General features: G+C 38.9%; 1 protein-coding gene across 6 annotated transcripts in view; it reads right to left on the bottom strand.

Moving 5' to 3' along the window:
* Window positions 1-18,207, bottom strand: part of OXR1 (oxidation resistance 1) — a 226,676-nt gene that overhangs the window by 126,105 nt on the left and 82,364 nt on the right. For 5 of the 6 annotated variants that reach the window (XR_004748580.1, XM_035319106.1, XM_035319109.1 and 2 more), the window contains exons 2-3: window positions 12,628-12,793; window positions 6,634-6,830 (exon numbers count right to left, since the gene is read on the bottom strand). Coding sequence is in view for 5 of the 6 variants with exons in the window: in XM_035319106.1 (XP_035174997.1) it covers window positions 6,634-6,830; window positions 12,628-12,686 (256 nt within the window). In the remaining variant the exon portion in view is untranslated. The remainder of the gene's footprint in view (window positions 1-6,633; window positions 6,831-12,627; window positions 12,794-18,207) is intronic. The other variant, XM_035319108.1, reaches the window with a different exon arrangement.

Genomic DNA, 18,207 nt, shown 5'->3' with positions numbered 1-18,207 from the left:
ATAGTGTTTATTACTAAATTTACACTTTGCACACTGTTTTCCTTGATGTATTTTAAAGCAAATGAAAAATTATGGAAGAAGCTTGGAATGTGTGTGAAAGCACAAAGAAAATGAATCTATTGCACATGTAACCTGCTATTTATTTATGCTTCCAAATCATGACAAAAATTTATGACCTAATTGGACTCAACCCAAAACATATATCAAAAGGGAAAAATATAGTTACATTCACTCAATAGTAATCGATCAGTTCCCATTTAGTTTTTCTTTCATAACAGGAAGAACTATAACTTATTAATCACTTGAATAAAGTTTAGGTTCTCCCATAAAATTTTCTCTATTATACTCAATATCACTCTATAAATTCTCAATTACATTGTTTTGTGCATTAAAAACCCTTGTGACAAGTCATTACTTGCATTTAGAGGCCATTAAATTATTTGGAAGATCCATCTTCTTTTAACAATAATACATTTTGAAGTACTAAATTAATTGTAGCGACTAAACTAATCCCAACTAAATTTGAAGTGACTGCCCACTGTAACATTATCCCTCACACACAAGAGTGGGAAACCACTAGAAATTCTTGCCTTTTCCTATTTAGCACTTTGGCATTAGTTAGTATTGATTTGTTTTGGAGACTTAGTCAATTAACATATATTTATTCAGAGCTGCTCATCCCAAAAGCTTTATTTCTCTTCCACACTGATTTTATATCAGTATACTTCTATTGCTCTGAATAGGTAATGTCTACGTTCAAGAAATAAATACCTATACATACCTATAGCAGTGGAGAGTACTAGTATTGTAATGTCAAGCTAGCATAAAAACATTCTCTTTTAAGATTTCTGACAATCTCATTTGCAAGAGAGGTTGAAGAAGAAAAGGCTTTGTTCCTATTTATTCAGGTAGAACTTGTAATAAATTTAAAACAAATGAACAAATGGAACAGCAACAACAAAACAAAAAAAAAAAACTTGGAAATTAATATTTCCCAAGTGTCAGCATTCTGTATATTATGTGCATACACAAGTGTATGCATTCTGTCTGAACCACTGTTTGCAGTTGTAGTAGCAATACCTTCCATGGGAGATGGAGACTATGCCAACACAAGATGCCTCCTGAGATAGTTGATAGTTCTCTTCTACTTGAAACAAGGTATGCTAGTAGAAGTCTACATATTAACATTTGCATTAAAGCTTTTATAAGAAATTGTAATGTTCTAACAAAACTTGCAGCATTCCTTCTCCTCCCCCAAGCAATGTACTCTAACAACATTTTCTACTTTGAACTACTCTTTTGCTTTGTGATTTCTTTCGCCCAAATCCTGGTGTCAGGAAAAAATCTTTATGCAACCATTATAATGTTAAATAATTGATCTACTCTATTGTGGGTTTATTTTAATAGCTAACAGAATAAAAGGAGGCCTTTTTCATTACAAGACCAGGGTTAGTAGGAAGACAGGCAGCATCCCCTAGAGGCATGGAAGCACTATACACCACAACTTTCATGGCTAAATGGGAATCAGGTAATAGATACACCTCAAACATGTCTTTACAGTGCAACAATATTAGGCACTTAAATCTCCTTAACAAGCTGCTAAACATATATTCTGAGGCATCACACCATGAAGAGACCTCCAGTGGGGTCCTGCAAGCAACACAGTTGTGATGCTGCACCGATGCTAACTGCACAGCACCTAGGAAGAGCTACTTGTAGCCTGGACATGGCAGTAAGGTGATACAGCCTTATTGCTTTGAATTCAGCTACCCATAAAATTGTATGGAATTGTAAAGTATTCCAGCCCACTTTTTTGAATGGTGAAGACCCAGATACCTTCTTCTTCTCTTTTGGGGGAGTTGCTTGACAACAAGCACTTCAGAAATAAATTGGCCTGAATTTTTAAGTGCCAGAGGCATCTAAAAACTCTAATTTTAGGGTTTTATTTTTAAGTGTCTTTGGTACTGTTTCTAGAGTTCTCTGAAAAACTTTAACCAGCCCACCACGCAGACTGTTTTTCCTACACTCGCCTTATTAATCTAGGAGATCCCACTCAATTTCTTCACACCAGTTCAGCAGTGAAGCTGCAGGAGCCCTCCTGCCTGCTGAGCCTGCCATATGGAAGAGTTATTTCTCCCCCTCACTGACTCCCCATTTTCTGTTTCATTTCATCCCAGCACACAGCTTGTTCCCTGTTGCCTTTTCCTCTCAGTTCTCCCCTCTCTTACCTATTCTGTTCCCTACTTTTTAGAAGTGCACTCAATAAGTTTGGAAAGCATCTGAGATGCTGCCTGTAGGAAAGATGAAATGCAAAATCAGTATCTTGTGAATCAAGTAGGAGCAGTGCTGATAAAATTTGAAAATCTCTTGGAATTGTCAGGATATGCCAGGACATTCAGCTCCCAGAGGTCCAAGGGAAATCTGTGTATGCATTAAGGTGACACAAAGGAAGGAGAGAAAGAGAGAAAGACACAGAGAAAGAGAGAAGCAAACTCTGATGCTACGAAGTATTTATAAACAGGATCTGTCAGACAATTGGGTATTAACAGCTCACTGAGATGAGAGCATACACAAGCTGCTACAATTTCTTCTGCAAAGCATGTGCGTGCAAGGTAAATGCCCACGTGTCTTTGGGTTTCTTAAGCAGAATGAGATTTATATAAAGACCTGAGAAGTGCTTTTTTCACATGCAAATAAAAATAGTAATAATAATAAATGTTTTTAAATAATTTTGATTTTACTCTTTCCATAATTTGGTAAAGCAAAACTGGTGACGTATTTCTTTATATATAATTTTAAGCTGCACAGCTAGCAAGCATTAAATACAATGGGAACCCATTAACAAATCAGGCCAACCCTGGAAATAAAGGTATAACAGGCAAAGAGATGCTGATATTTACATCTTAAACTTAAAAAATGTATATAAATACATGCTTAAATAGGGATACTAAACTTCTTTCATATATCCAGATTTGACATCAGATCTTATATCTGTAAAGTACTTTGAAGATCATTATAGTTATTGAAAACAAACATGAAAAATGAGAGCGTAACACAAAACACAACAGGTATTAGTTTACTCAAGCTCCATTAGTCACTATCATAAACACTGTCATTTGCCAATTTGGTTGGAGGTTAATGTAACAGAATACTAATTTTTAAATGAAAGAGGCAAAGCCGTCTGAGATCATTAGATTTTCAACACATGTTCTTAATCCTTTTATCACAGTAATGATTAGTTCATGTTGCTTGATCTTGGACACTGATTGCTTTTAGTAGAGAACATGCAAACAAGGTCAAAACAAGGTAAAACCCTGTGTAATTGTATTAGGTGAGCAACAAGTCTAATGTGCTTGTTTAAGCTATTTAATAGCCAACTGTACACAAAACACCATTAGAATTCAGTATTTCCTTTTTCAGAGTCCCTGCCCATTGCAGGTGTGTCATTACATTCATCATCAGAAAGTTACAAACCACTTGATTACACTTTGTGTATTAAAATTAATTTTTGACACGTCAAAGAAATTGAAGTAGGTTTAAATCAAAGGGGTCACGTAGGTCATAACGTAAAGGACATTGAAGTTGATGGGAGCTTTAAGAAGACAACTGTGGTTTCTCTCACATTATAAAATCCAAAGATAATACGAGAACAATTCAGCCAGTACAGCAAACACATTCATCTGATAAAAGTACTGTGCTGTCCAAGATAAAATCCTTCATTGTCACAATATTCAGGAACATGTATAATTACATGTTTGTGAAGATACAGAGAAACTCTTATTTCTCCAGTTTGCCTGTCAGTAAAATCTGAACATTATGTAGTATGAAGTAACACTGGCTGGTATCAACACTTTGTGATTTAGTCAGGTTGCATATTGTCTGATTTTGGCTAGGATAGAGTTAATTTTCCTCCCAGCAGCTGGTATAGTGCTGTGTTTTGGCTTTAGGATGAGAACAATGTTGACAACATTCTGATGGTTTCCTTGTTGCCGAGCAGTGCTTACACTAAGTCAAGGACTTTCCAGCTCCTTGTGCTGCCAGCAGGGAGGTTGGGGGTGCACAAGAGGCTGGGAGGGGACAGAACCAGCACAGCTGACCCAAACCAGACAAAGGGATGTCCTTTAACATATGGTGTCATGCTGAACAATAAATATGGGGTCTCTGGTCAGGGTGGGGGGGATCACTGCTCAGGGATGGGATGGGCATTGGTTAGTGGGCAGTGAGCAACTGCATTGTGCATCACTTGCTGTGTACATTCTACTATTATTATTATTATTATTATTAGACTTCATTTTCTGTCCTATTAAACTGTCTTTTATCTCAACCCACAAGCTATTTACTTCTTTTTTCCCATATTGGGTAGGTCCTTGCCTAGTACTCAGAAGATGCTATTTAAGAAAAAAATATGTAAGCTTGGCCACTTTCTATGGTCTGTTCCCTTTATACTTCCCCAGGGTCTACAACTGTTTTTCACAAATGTTAGCATCTGTTTACAGACAAGCTGCCTGTTGAATGTTGCTGTTTGTGGACACGCTGTCTGTGTTCCAGCACTGCAACAGGGTACACAGAGACACCATGGAATATCCACCCCTAGAGATTTTGAAGACTTGGCAAGACAATGCTTTGGCTGTTCTGATCTAGTGTTGGCTGAAGTCCTACTTCCGACAGGAGATCAGACTATCTAACCTTCAGAGGTCTTCAGAGGTCCAGTCAACACTTCCATAAGTCTGTTGAATCAAGTGTCGCATGATGTTCAAACAAATTAATCAAAAGTATGAACAACATTCTGTTATTCCAACAGTGAGATTGGATCACAAGCAATTAGCGTTCAGACCCTGTGATCACTAGAAGCGTCTCTAGGTTTCTAATATTGGTAGAGTTCACATTAAAATGATTTTTTTTTAACGGTTCACAACAGAAAATGCAGTTAAGTCAAACTTAACAAGGAGATAAGTGCAAACCTGAGTCAGTGCCTCCATACACATACTGGAATTTGGTTGATGGCAGAAGAACATTTAATGGTTGATGGTCAACTTTCCAATAACAATTTTAATCTTGAGTTAAATTAAGAACTCATTTTGATGATATGGTGGATCTTTATGTTCATTACTCCTCATGAGGAAAACTCCCCCATCCCATCCCCTGCTTTAGGCATGAAACAATCTTGGCATATCCTTGATACTGCTTTGAGATAATTTGGAAGAATGAGGATAAAAAAAAAGTCATAAATATTTCCTAGCACATTTAAAAGTAAAAAGTTCACTTGAGCACTGATTTAATTATGCTTTCTCAGAAAACTCATTCTATACTAAAGTATAAAGGATTCCAATTTAGGGTGCTATTCTCACATGTGATAGGATAGAACGTCCTTTAAAGAAGGACTGTGCAATCTGAGATTATTAAAAATATAATTTTGGAATCTATGTCCAAGATGCTAACAAACTCATCAATGACTTCACTTTGCCTCATTTTTGTTTATGTTGGGGTAGACAGGATTGAGTGGGACCAGATAGTCAAAGCTTCTATGAGTTTTTGGAAGGCAGTTCCACAGCTCATTTTGAACAAGGAACATAAAAAACTGCAAATACATAATCACTGATGACTTAAAATACATCCTTCATTATTAAGTTGTGTAGATTGTTTTTAAAGAAGGAAACTACATTGGCAATTTTAAGCATTCAGATGTAACACAAGAAAAATGTTTAATGCAACACATTTTTCTTTACTTTTTAGATGAGTTAAAGGCAGATAAATATTTACCTTTAACAGAATGAAATTCTCACATTATACTGCAAAAATTCAACAGCCAACAAACTCATAATTAAAATACATAACTTTTTTTTTCTGAAAACCGCTGACTTTTTGTCTGTTCAAAGCACAGCATTAGCATCCATCCCTCTTATTTTTACAACTCTCATTAGCATATCTGCCTCTCAGAAGCATTAATGAACCAGGCACAGACACTAGAAGGCCACTCTTCGTGTAGTTTTAATCAGGTGAGAAGCACTATCTTACCAAAGAAATCAGTCAGGCCCAGTCCTGAAAAGATCTGTGGGGAAGCAAGTTATGAAGAACCTGCTAGGGTACCTAAGACAGTTTTATGAAGCATGTAGATACTGAAATCCCAGGAGAATATCCAAACCCCCAAATTATTCAGAAAAAGGTATCCAGAAACCCCTAATTAATCCTGGCTACCTTTTCCTAGAAGTACTCCAAGCTCAGTAGGCCTTCTCCAAACTGGAAATCCTTTCTAAGCAGGAGCATTCTAAATTATCTTTGCCTAAATTCTAATGCAATTGATTGTCAAAGGCAATTAAATCCTTCCTATAACCTTCCTCCCCAAATTTCTTCTGTGCTTTCTTCAATAATTTTTCTTAGGGGGAAAAAAAAAAAAAAAAAAAAAAAAAAGGCTGAAGAAAGAATCCTTGTAAACTGTGCAAGATAAACAAAGCAGGTTAATTTTTAAGGGTAATTTGACATCAGCATTAAGATACGCCATTTTATTGCTCACTGTGGGCATTTGTAACCTTAACAGCCAAACACAATTAACTAAAACAAATAAAACACAGGTAAATAGGAAATCCTTGCAATTTTAATGAGCATGTTTGATTTTTTCAGTGAAAGAAAACTCACCGATGGTGTAATATCTCTTCAATTCACTCCTCCGTGGGTTGCGCCTTTGGGTATTTGCAGTGTTGTTCTGTTCCTCCTCAGAAGTTGTTGCCTTAGTGGCAAGCAAAGATTTACTGGGCTGAGGAGTCTGAGCTTCAGCTGCCACTGGGTTGCATCCTGGCCCACTAATATCCACCGACTGTGACTTTTTCTTTAATCTAAAGACAATTTAAGGCAGTAAGGTATTATTAATCTTTGTTCTACACCTAGATTGTATAATCTGCTTTATTTTATATAGAATAACACCACCATATTCACTGTACACAATTCATGCATGTCCCAGCAAAACACAGAAGAACAGGAGTGGTAAATTAGGCCTTGTAGTAATTTCCCCTTTCAGCTCCTGCTAAATCAGTTACAGCAGTTACATCTCATCCTACTGCAGCTCACGCATAGCTGCAAATGGTGAACTGCCCTCAAATCAGCCTGCTGAGCTGCTTGTAGGATCAGTCCTTAATCCATTCCAGAGAAGATGACCTGATACAATTAACCTATCATTACATTTGCTTGGCTTAAATTTCCACAGACACGGGGAATACAAAGAAATTAAATCATTTGCACAAAGTTGCTGAAAGCCCCAAGAGAAAGGAGCTGACTTATGATCTGAATTCAGTTGTAGCTCTACAACTGCATTTCTCACACTGCAGTAATTTCAATGTGTTGTTTCTCACATAAATATGAGATTCCCACTAACCCCTGATGCCACTTCAGAGGAAGAGAAATTTTCTCTCCTGCAGAAGAAATCAGTGCTGCTCAGCTCATTAATGGCATCCAGGCAGAATTTGACTTATTAACCACTATTCTCTGAGCCTGACCATTTTATTTTTTTACCCATCTGGTTGTCCACACATCCCGATGTAACATCATAACTCAGATACAATAATATTTTGGTAGACACTGTCAAAAGCCTTATTGAAGTCAAGGAAAATGACATGACTGCTCTCCACTCCTCTACAAACACTTCCTCAGAGTTCTGCAGGACAGAGACACACAAAAACTCTCAAATCCCACTCTGAAGAAGTGGTAAGTACAGTCCCATCACTAAATCACCACAGTTCTGTCATAACTAAGACTGGGCAGGGCACCCTCCCTGACTAACATGATGTGAGAAGAAAAGAAAAATGTTATTTAAAAGGATGTTTTAGAACCTTGTTTTGAGAAGTTCTAGCATTTGATCACAGGTGATCACAGATGATCAAAGGTATTTACCTAAAATGAAGACTATATATTTTTAATTGACTCATTGGTTAACTTGGTATTCCAGTATGATGTTAAAATCTGCTACCTTGTTGAACATGACTCATTCGTAATGAAAAAAAATCTCTAAAATTCATTACCACTTGAAACCCTTGGAGGTTTAAAGGATGACTTTGCAGAAGAAAATCACTAGGTTTTGAGAAATAATGTTCTACATCTGACACAAGTTTCCACTGTGATTTCCATAGGTTACAGAGCCTTGCTTCCGTGCTATGCAAAAATGTTGTGTGCAAAGAAGTTACAAAGTGTTTATTACCTCCATAATTTCAAACAAAGGCAAGTGAGACTTAAAGATCAATAAGTGTACATATGTTCTGCATTATGTATTTCTATGCCTGTGCCAATACTCTGCCTCGGAGGAAGACAGACAGCAGGCATGTTGAAATAAATGATTAGAAGTAGAAAAATACCATTATGATAAACGTTCTCAGCTATTTAATGAACACTTTCTTGGCCACCAAGGCCATCTGAAGGGCAGTCCAATTAATAAAATAGATTGCTGCACTGGGGGGAATACCAGATTGTTACAAATATAATGTGTCTGTTCTTCTGGAATCAACAAGGAATAAAGGGATGATACCTGTCACCTGAACAGTAAAAGGCCACATGACCTTTTCTAGGTGACATGATTAACAAAGGACTGGGTTCAAATGCGTATAGCAAATTAATGTGCAAAAAGAAATAGTTATTTACTCTGAACGCAGGTTCAAGTGAGGACACAAGTTTATAGGATTGTCTTTACAAAAACAAGCCACTTACTCAAATGCATCTTATTTCTGCCCACTTGGACTGTGTATTGATACAGTCATGGCTGGCAAACAATTTGAAAAAACACTGCAGCCTTTGAAATGCATCTTCACTGGACTGCAATGCCTTGCAAAGAAAGCCTGAGTTCTGTGTATGTTCTGAAGCCAGGAAAACTAATTGTTTGTAAGCCTGACCCTTTTCCAGCAGCCTGCTTTATTACTGGCCTTGTGCTGTGCTTGCTTCCCCCTGCCCTATTTATTTATTTATTTATTTCTATTTAAAGCTGCACTGGCTGTGACAAGATTTATTCTCTGACAGGAAGGAATCTGAACGTGAAATGCTTCAGGATCACATTCTCAGTTCCTGCTTTATTTCAGGCTTTTTGTAGAAATAAATACAAGATAGAAGAAATGCCGTACAAAGATTTTTTATCTTTTACTTCATGTATTCCATATCAGCCTCCAAGTAAGATTTCAACAACGGGCAACACAAGTCTTTCAATATTGCTTGGTGTGACCCAAAATGATGCTGCTGCATCCAGACGGCAGAGAGAATGCTAGCAAGGATTTCAAAGTCAGCACTGCATGAGCAGGACTTGGAAATGCACATTCAGTAGCTAGGGCACAGTTCTAACAGTTCTAAAAAAAAAAAAAAAAATAAAAAGTAAACAAATAAAAGTAAAATAAAATCTTCAGCCTTTCAGAGGTGTGAAATCCCTATGAGGTCATTACTGCCACCTCTTGGCTAGTGGTGGCTTCTGTGAAGTATGGCTGTGGTCTCACCTCAGTGTTAAGGCACCTTCACAACAAAATCTGTAAGTTCAATGGAAACATCAAATGAGTATGAAGGCCCAATTACTGACAATTAATTGAGACAGCCCATCCTGAGCTGACGTTCAAGCAGGGCTACAGCAGGGATTACTCAGCTGCTACTGACTGGGTCTGGAGGTGCAGTGTTTGTTTGGAACATGGCTGATTTAATGGCTGAGCAGCACCTCATTTTTAGACAGCCCTGTCAAAACACACGTTTCACACATCTATCTGTGTAATTCAATTGCACTATTACTAATAACCCATTAAAAACCCATTTTCTCCATTTATATCTCCCTGTGTTTTCCTCAGAACAGATGTCACACACCCCAGTAACTCCAGCCATCAGAAGCCTTGTGCAGTCACCCCTCGGTGCCTCTTACCTACCCGGCAGCGGCACAGCGCCCAGATCTGCCTCTCAGCATCCCGCCGGTTCCTGATTGCAGAGGATCTGCTCATTTAGCTAATCCAGGAGGGATGTGCATCTCCAAGCTGTGTGATACAACTTATCTGCAGGTAGATAGGCTGGCTAGCTTTTGAACTTCCTCTTTATTTCTCTTTCCATCCTCTCCATGCAGTTTTCTACCACGTCTTACGAACAGCCCAACAGATGGCTCCAGCTTTACCTCCGCCTGGCCAGCTGGCTCCCTGCACTCCCCAGCAGCACCTCCAGTAACAGGTCACTTTGAACAGATTCTAAACATTTCCCTCAAAAAGCAAAAAGTCTGTTGGGTGGTTAGGCACCGACCACAAAGGGTTCTAGGCAGTCAGTACATATGGAAAGTCACAAAATCCTGGGGCTGGTGCAGTTACTGGGAAGTCTGCTGTAGGTTTTAAGAGCATTAGGATTTTGTCCCTACCACTCACTGTCACAAACCCCCTCAGTTTCTAATGCAATCCATGCATGTTTTCTAATTTCAATCCAATCTTTTTGTAAGGCACTGTGGAAAAAATAAGGCATCAGTCTCTAAAAGGACCTTAAAACAAGCATGGCTGTCAGTCCTATCCAAAAGGAAAATAATAATAATAATAATAATAATGCTTTTAAACCATGTATGGTGGAAACAAACAAGCATACAAAGCAACCCAAGGGCTGGGAATCTATACAACTTGATACTTACAAATTTCTAAGTAATAATGCCTTGCAAAGATTTGGAGGAAAGCCTAACTCATTCTTACCTACTGAATACAAAACAAGTCCCTGTGTTCTCCGTGACTATTCCAGAGATTTTACCCCACAGTTAACAAGAGAAACAAAATCATTCATTTGAAGAGTGATGCTTATTCTTCACATGATATTTCTGAGTGCCCAGAAAAGCTGGTTATGAATTTGATTTCTTTCTAGCAAGAAATGTGATTTAAACTAACGTCAACAGCCAGGCTTTATCTGATCCTGTAAAACACAAACTTTTTTCTCTGTTTTCAACACACCACTGAAAAGATCTGGCGACTCATATACAGGAGAAAGCCTGAGAGAAGTTAGTTTTTTTCCCCTGTTATCCTGCCCAGCCTCCACACAAATCTGCATTTGCATGTGACTGGCGCTTTGGACTGCCATGGTAATTGCGATGCATCAGGTAAAAGACTTGTGGCCTGCTTCAGCTCTTCCAGACTGGCTCCACTTTCTCTGCGAGGCTCCCTCAGCACACTTGCAGCAGAAGGCAATGCTCTGTAAGTCTGCTGGAATATGGTTTGTTTAATGCTATGGAATACCACCTGCAGCTCTGGCCATGCCCTCACAAAGAAAAGATGGCAGAATTAGAATAGATACAGAGAAAAAAATAATAAAGAAACCCAACAGCAGCAATGATGAGACAGCTCCTCACAAAGAGAGACAAAGCAGCCTGTGGCTGCTCAGTGCAGGAAGGAGCTGATGGCCAGGGAACAAGGCAGGGATCTCCACAGCCATCAGCAATGGAGCAGGCGAGCAGGAGGAAATGATTTTTCACCACTTTTCACAGCAGGAGATACAAGAAGCACCAAATGAAAGCAAGCAGCAGGTCTGAAATAAACAAACAGTTGTACTTCTTTGAACTGTGTATAATTGCATGACGGCAGTAATTGTACAGGCTAGGAGTATCACTCAGTACGAAAATGAATTACACAAGTCGGGGAGAAAACATCCATTATGGGCTATCAAGCATGCAGATACACAAAGGAAACCTTCAGCTCGGAAATTCCTTGAACCAAGGATGGCTGGAAGGTAGAGGGGTTTCACAGCCACTCAGTACATGCTCTGCCTCTGATACTGTTCCGAAGTACCACTCCTCCCTAAGTACTGCACGCAGCTGAGTGCGACACACTTGCAATTCAAATCTGAATTGGTCATTATGAATTGCAGAGGGAAACAAAACCAAACAACACAAAGCAGCTAGAACATACAACACCGCTGAAGTGGATGCTTGTCAGTAAACAAGAAAAGAGAAAAGCCTTTCAAAATATTACTGTAGGTATTGACCATGCAGCAGAGCTTTCTGATAACACAAGCAGCTTATGAGATCATTTGATGGCAGAAAACAAGAAGACCTTCGCACAGGTGGTGTTATGAAAAGATTAGAAATTAATTCACACCTATACAACCCAAAGAGCAATTCAAAGCAGTAGGTATTTATTAACAATGCAACATCCAGCTTAGCTTCAGGAAAGAAAACAGTGTTGGCGCAACAGCTATGTGCCAAAAAATAGTGGCATTTCAACATCATGTTTTGCTCATTGTCCCCCCACCATATGTATTTGAGCACATAGAGCAATATAAAACACTCTTTTTTTTGCTTCTTTACACAGACTGTCAAACATTACCATGCAAATCAAAGACACAAGAGTTCTTAGTCACCAGAACACCAGAGGGCAAACCCAACCCACCCTCTCTGCACTGCCCAGTCAGTCTTAGAGATGTGGTCCCATACATGCATGAAAAGTACCACCATACATCATTCCATAAGAAATGACAATGCCAAAACACCAGTTGCCACAAGGTGTCAGGGGAAAAGATGATGAATACCCAAACTGTTGAAAGATTGTGCTTGTGACGTCCAGAATAGGCAACTTAAGCCCTTTTAACAAAGCTCTGTAGACAACGCTCGTGCCTAATGGGTTCCAAAGGCACACCACAGAATAAAGATTTACGAAAATGCACACAAACCTTGTGATAATTCCTGGGAGCATGACAGCACTGCTACAGGTAAACCCTTGGAGGATCATTTACAGAAGACATATAGATTGGTTGCTGCCAGGTTACATCCATTAACTCCAAGCGGGAGAATCCAGAATCCGCTTGTGGCTCAAGTGGGACAAGGCATTCTCACTGCCTGGGAGAGAAGCGTTAGTGAGTCCGCTGGCAAAGGATTCAACGCGCTCTACGCACCGCAGATGGGCCTGGAGATGTGCATTCATGGGAGGATGAGGTAGGGCAGCAGTGGAGAGGGCAGTGATGATGATGAGAGAGAAGATGGCAGCAATCATGCTAAATACATAATAACTCAGTCACAGTGTATATAGATCATTTTTCTCCTTTGTAAGCATTTGTAATGATTAAGAGCTCAAGATCATATGGCTTCACCATGACTGTATAATATTTTACAGCTGCTTTACATGGTGGAAATAATATGCTCAGCAACTAGGCAGCGTATTTTGTCAGGTATAAAAATTTCTTGATCTTTCCTTTTAGGATTTTGAGAGGGTGGGTTGCAACACTGTACTATTTGCTGACAGTTATCTTATCTCTGGACATGTTTTAGAAGAGATGTGAAAAGTAAATTACTATTTTGGATCTTGCTATTTTGTTAATAGCTGCTATACTGTTATTTAAATAACTCCCACTAGTTCCATTTTCACAAAAGCTCTTCCAATGCTTTATGCAAATCTACTTTTGTAAAATTTGCATGGGTCTTGAAATTTCCAGCTCTGTCATATTCTGCACAGAAAAATTTTGCATAATGGTTTTAAAGTGATGACAATTTCCACTTAATTCATGTTTTTCTCATTAATGCTGCAACATTATTTCCAATGCAACCTTGTATATAAGGATTGGATTCAAACAGTCCAAACTATTTTAAGGTTGTATCGCTGAGGAAAGTCTTTACTTCACCTGATTAGGAGCTGTTTCTGAAATCTCTTTGTTATAGGCTATGCAACCAGCCCCAGATCCCATTTTTCTGACCGTTACCATGAGGTTTTCACACTGGCAGGACCACCTTGTATACTACTGCCATCTTTCCCCCAAATATAGAATTCACAAAGTTTTCAAAAACATGTGGAGACAGTGACATACTTTGAGATGCATGGAATACCTCACTTACACTGAAGCCATATAAACTTGTAGCATTTTTTCTGTATAATTTATTAAACTTTATCATAAAATCTCTTATTTTCCGGGTTAACTGCAAGTAATTTATACATTAAAAAAGCTGCTTTATCCATCACCTTTTATTTAGGCAATTAAATTTACATTTTTTTTGAGTCTAACCTTAGGCTTGACTGTTTTCCAGGTTGTTTACAAGTCAGCAACAATACCCCTGGGCACTTAATGTTCCCAGCATTGCTACAATATATGTAATCATAACGTGCATACATTTATGTAGTCAAATTTGGAAGCAAAAGGGCATTTTAACTTCCCAAATAGGCAGAAAAGGAGGTTGGAATTTACAACACTCTTACAGCAGCACAGATCTGTGCACTGTAGTTCTACCATCTCAGCAAATAAGCATCAGCACAGCAGGCAACCGCTGCTCAAGTTAAAAGAAAATGCTGTGGATACGCTTGTCCTAAGACATAAAAATGCAAATCTGCTCATTCTTCTGCCTGGCTCTGTAGCTCATGCAACTTGAAATGTAAGCAGTAAAACAACTTAAACACTTCTTTCAAGATATAGAATCAATTTATAGATTATTAGTATTTTTATTCCACAAAACATACATGGGATTAAACATCCTGATTCCTTCACTGAAAATCATTCAGTGAGTTTTTAAGGTATTTTTTAAAAGAGGAAAATAGCATAAATAAACAGTGAGTGAGACCCAGCCAAGGGCATGGCTGTGCAATAGCCCATCAGCTGGAGTGTTTTCAGGCAACTGCAGACCTGTTCTGCATCCTCTCCAGCCTAGGGATGCCCCCCCTCCTGCAGCTGAACACCCTGAACTGTCACACCGTGACACCCCACTCTCATCTTACACAGGGCTGCTGGGCAACCTGGGACCAACTGGGACCAGCAGTCCTGGGACCAGCTGCAGCAAGCAAGAGCTACCATCCTCAGCCTAAGCAAATGGGCACAGTATAGAGTGCAGACACTGACAATTCATGACCTGTCACTAGGCTATAGAGGGTAATCCAGGACAGAAGTCACCAACCTCACAGGCAGTCACTCAACCCCTCCTCATCATCCTTCCCAAATGGAGACTCCCCTCTTCTTCCTAGAGCCATGAGAGTGCTCCTCACACTGACGTTCAAAGTACTGCTTGCCCAAAGCCATCCATGTCCTACCTGGCACTGGGGCTACGAGGATGCACTTTTCTAAGAACCAGGTGAAGAACATTACACAGATGTAGGACTGAAAAAACATGTAATACCTAGAGGTCTTTGGAAGCACCTACCTGACTTCACTGAGTCAAGAGCAATGACAAGACTGGACAAAGTCTAGAAACTTGTACTGCAAGCCAAACAACACCTTTCTGCAGCACCTCAGTTACCCAATTTGTACAAATACTGTTTTCATACTATTGCAGTATAGGTTAGTCTTGAAATAAAGATTACATAGATTTGCAATCTGTGCATAATATATCTTTCCATAAGCCCTCACATGACAAAAAGCAGCTCATAAAATGAAGCAATTAGCACCATCTCACAAAGGACAGGCTTGTTACAGTGAAGAGGGACAGAAGCTGTTCCTTGAGGAGACTGAAACATCTAGCATTTCTCCTTGCTGGAAACATAAACTCATTCTCAAAGTACTCTGCAGGATTTAATAATATCAGATAAATCTCTGCAGAAGCACCTTACTTGTCAAAGACAAGTTAGAAAATAGGCAAAATGAGAAATCTTTAATCACCATAGCCAAAGGAGAATTCAGATTTGGCCTTTCAGCTCATATATAATTCAAGTATTTTGAATAGTAAGTATAATTTTAACATCTTAATGCAATGCGGAGTAAATGTATAGATTGTATAAAATGAGCTTGATTTTTTTTTCTTTTTCTTTGTTTTGACTATTATTTGCTAGGCAGAACATAAGGGTATTATTTGATAGGAAAAAGCACAAAGCTGAACCAGGGGAGGTTCAGCCCACATATAAGGCAAAGATTATTTACTGTGAGGGTGGTCCAACTTTGAGACAGGCTTCCTAGAGAGGTGACTGATACCGCATGACTGTCAGTGTTCAAGAGGCATTTGATTAATGCACTCATTGATATGCTTTAACTTTTGGTTAGCTCTGAAACGGTCAGGCAGTGGGACTAGATGATCTCTGGAAGTCCCTTCCAACTAAATTACTCTATTCTATCTAACACACCTTCCACTGAAAACAGACTGACTTTCTTATTACATCCAAGCCACTTTTTTCTTGAGAGAGTTTCACTGAGAACTAGCCATAAAAGTTTGAAAAAATATTTGACTTGTTCTTGTATTTCTGATTCATAAATTCAGTTAGCCAAGGTTATACCAGATGGGAGAGAAAGGTCATCAAAGATACAGGAATATTTTATAGTTCAACAAAAGTATTCTCCTACCCTCCCATGAGGAGACCCTCTTGCTCTAAGTATTCAGCTCAGACTGACCCTGAACAGTACGCTCTCTGTTCGGGGTCTGTTCTGGCAAAGTCGTTATCAGCATTTTCTCTACAGCCCCCAAAACAGCCTGCATGGCTGACTGAGGACCTGAGGCTATCCTGTATTCATGTGGATGCTTCAGCCACATGGTAGGCAGAGGTCCAGGGCCATGTGTAGGCCCCATCAGAAGCAATTAGAAAATGGAAAGACTGTTAACTGCATCTACTGAGAAAAGGCTTTCTTGAGCATTTATATTTTCATGTCATGTCATCCCAAAAAGTAAGCAATGCCACAAGGTCGTTTGATAAATAACAAGCTACAATGCTCAAACCTCTTTATAAGAAGAAACATACACCTGAACAAATAGATTGTGGAACTGAACCTACCTACTAAACCAAATAAAAACAATCAAATGAACAAAAAAAAAAAAAGAAAGAAAGAAAGAAAGAAAGAAAGAAAGAAAGAAAGAAAGAAAGAAAGAGAAAGAAAGAAAGAAAGCCCACACAACTGTTTTATTTAACACTTCTTTGGTAGTAGGAGGAACATTTTTAACAACTTTTTGCTTTGGGCCCACAAAAGCATAAAGGTTGTAAAGAGGTTGTCTTTATGTCTGCACCCACTGCGCACAGTTCACAAACACCTTCTCCTGATACATCACTGGGTCGCCCAAGCACCCATATACCTGGGGAAGCTCTGTCGGGAGAGCAGCAGGACTGCAGGAGTGAGAGCCAGGGCACGAGCATCCCTCAGTGGGAAGGAAGGGGCTCAGGCAAGCACAGAGATATGGGCAAACTGAACCGAAGAAAACTTCTTCTGGGCACAATAAACTATGGTAAAAGAAAAAAGAAAAAAGAAAAAAGAAAAAAGAAAAAAAAAGAAAAAAAAAGTAAAAGGAAAAAGGAAAACTAAAGCTCTTCATGAATATGAAAGTTTTTACATCATGAGAATGTTTGATGTTTCACCACTAATTGCCCTAACTGTAGGGATATACAGGACTATTATAGGGATATACAGGACTGCAATACCCTAACTATAGAACAGAAAACAATGTGTCGTGATCACAGTGAAAGCTTCCACTCTCGGTAACTTCTAGGTTGGCACAGCTGTAGGCAGGAGGCACGACTGGTACTTATACCACACTAAGCAAATATTTCTTTCTTGGATGTTGGCTCACAAGGGACCATGTCCACTAACTTCATCAAGGCTGTTAAGGCTTTCTTCCATCTCTCCCATCAAGGCAATTTTCTCCTTTTCTTAGCTTTCATTTTAAACTAAGAATCATGACAGACAATTTCTCTTTTCAGCTTTCTTTACAAATGAAATGCCCCCTTGCCTTTTAAGCCAACTTAGTCCAGCCTTTCAGGTCCTTCAATGTAATCCCGTTTTCTTCTCCACTGGCGCCCTGTTATCAAGCCACTGCTCTTTGGTGCCACAATGATCAAAGCATATTGCTGGCTGTTGGGAGGCACTGGAGATTTAGATAGCAGACTTCCACTGTTTTAAAATATTTTTCTTTAAAAACCTGTCAGCATTCACTTTGATTTTTCTTGTTGACTGAAATTAGGTCACTTGTAGACTACACAAGAAGTTGCCACCACCAGATCTCCCTCTGGACAAGTCCTCTGAATTTTGTGCACTCTGCCAGGACTGGGGCCAGTAGGGGTGGCACAACCATCTGTGTGACCTGAGAGCAGACAGGGTGGGCATTTCACTGACAACATGACTGGAACAAAAAGATGAATGACAGACAATATAAATGTATAGTCCAGTACTTACGCAGTTCAGATTTATATAAAGATGTAGGGATTTAAAAAAACATATGTTTAAAAAAGATTTATATATATATATATTTAATATTTAAATAACAAAAGATTTTTTTTCAGTGTCTTCTATCATAAAAATAGCCTGTTTCTACACCACTAAGCAAAACTTCAACATGAAGAAAGGCAATGGTTTAAAAAAGAA

The sequence above is a fragment of the Oxyura jamaicensis genome, chromosome 2 (assembly GCF_011077185.1).
Source record: "Oxyura jamaicensis isolate SHBP4307 breed ruddy duck chromosome 2, BPBGC_Ojam_1.0, whole genome shotgun sequence".
In the NCBI taxonomy this organism is placed as follows: domain Eukaryota; kingdom Metazoa; phylum Chordata; class Aves; order Anseriformes; family Anatidae; genus Oxyura; species Oxyura jamaicensis.
This window is presented reverse-complemented; position numbering and strand designations above follow the sequence as displayed.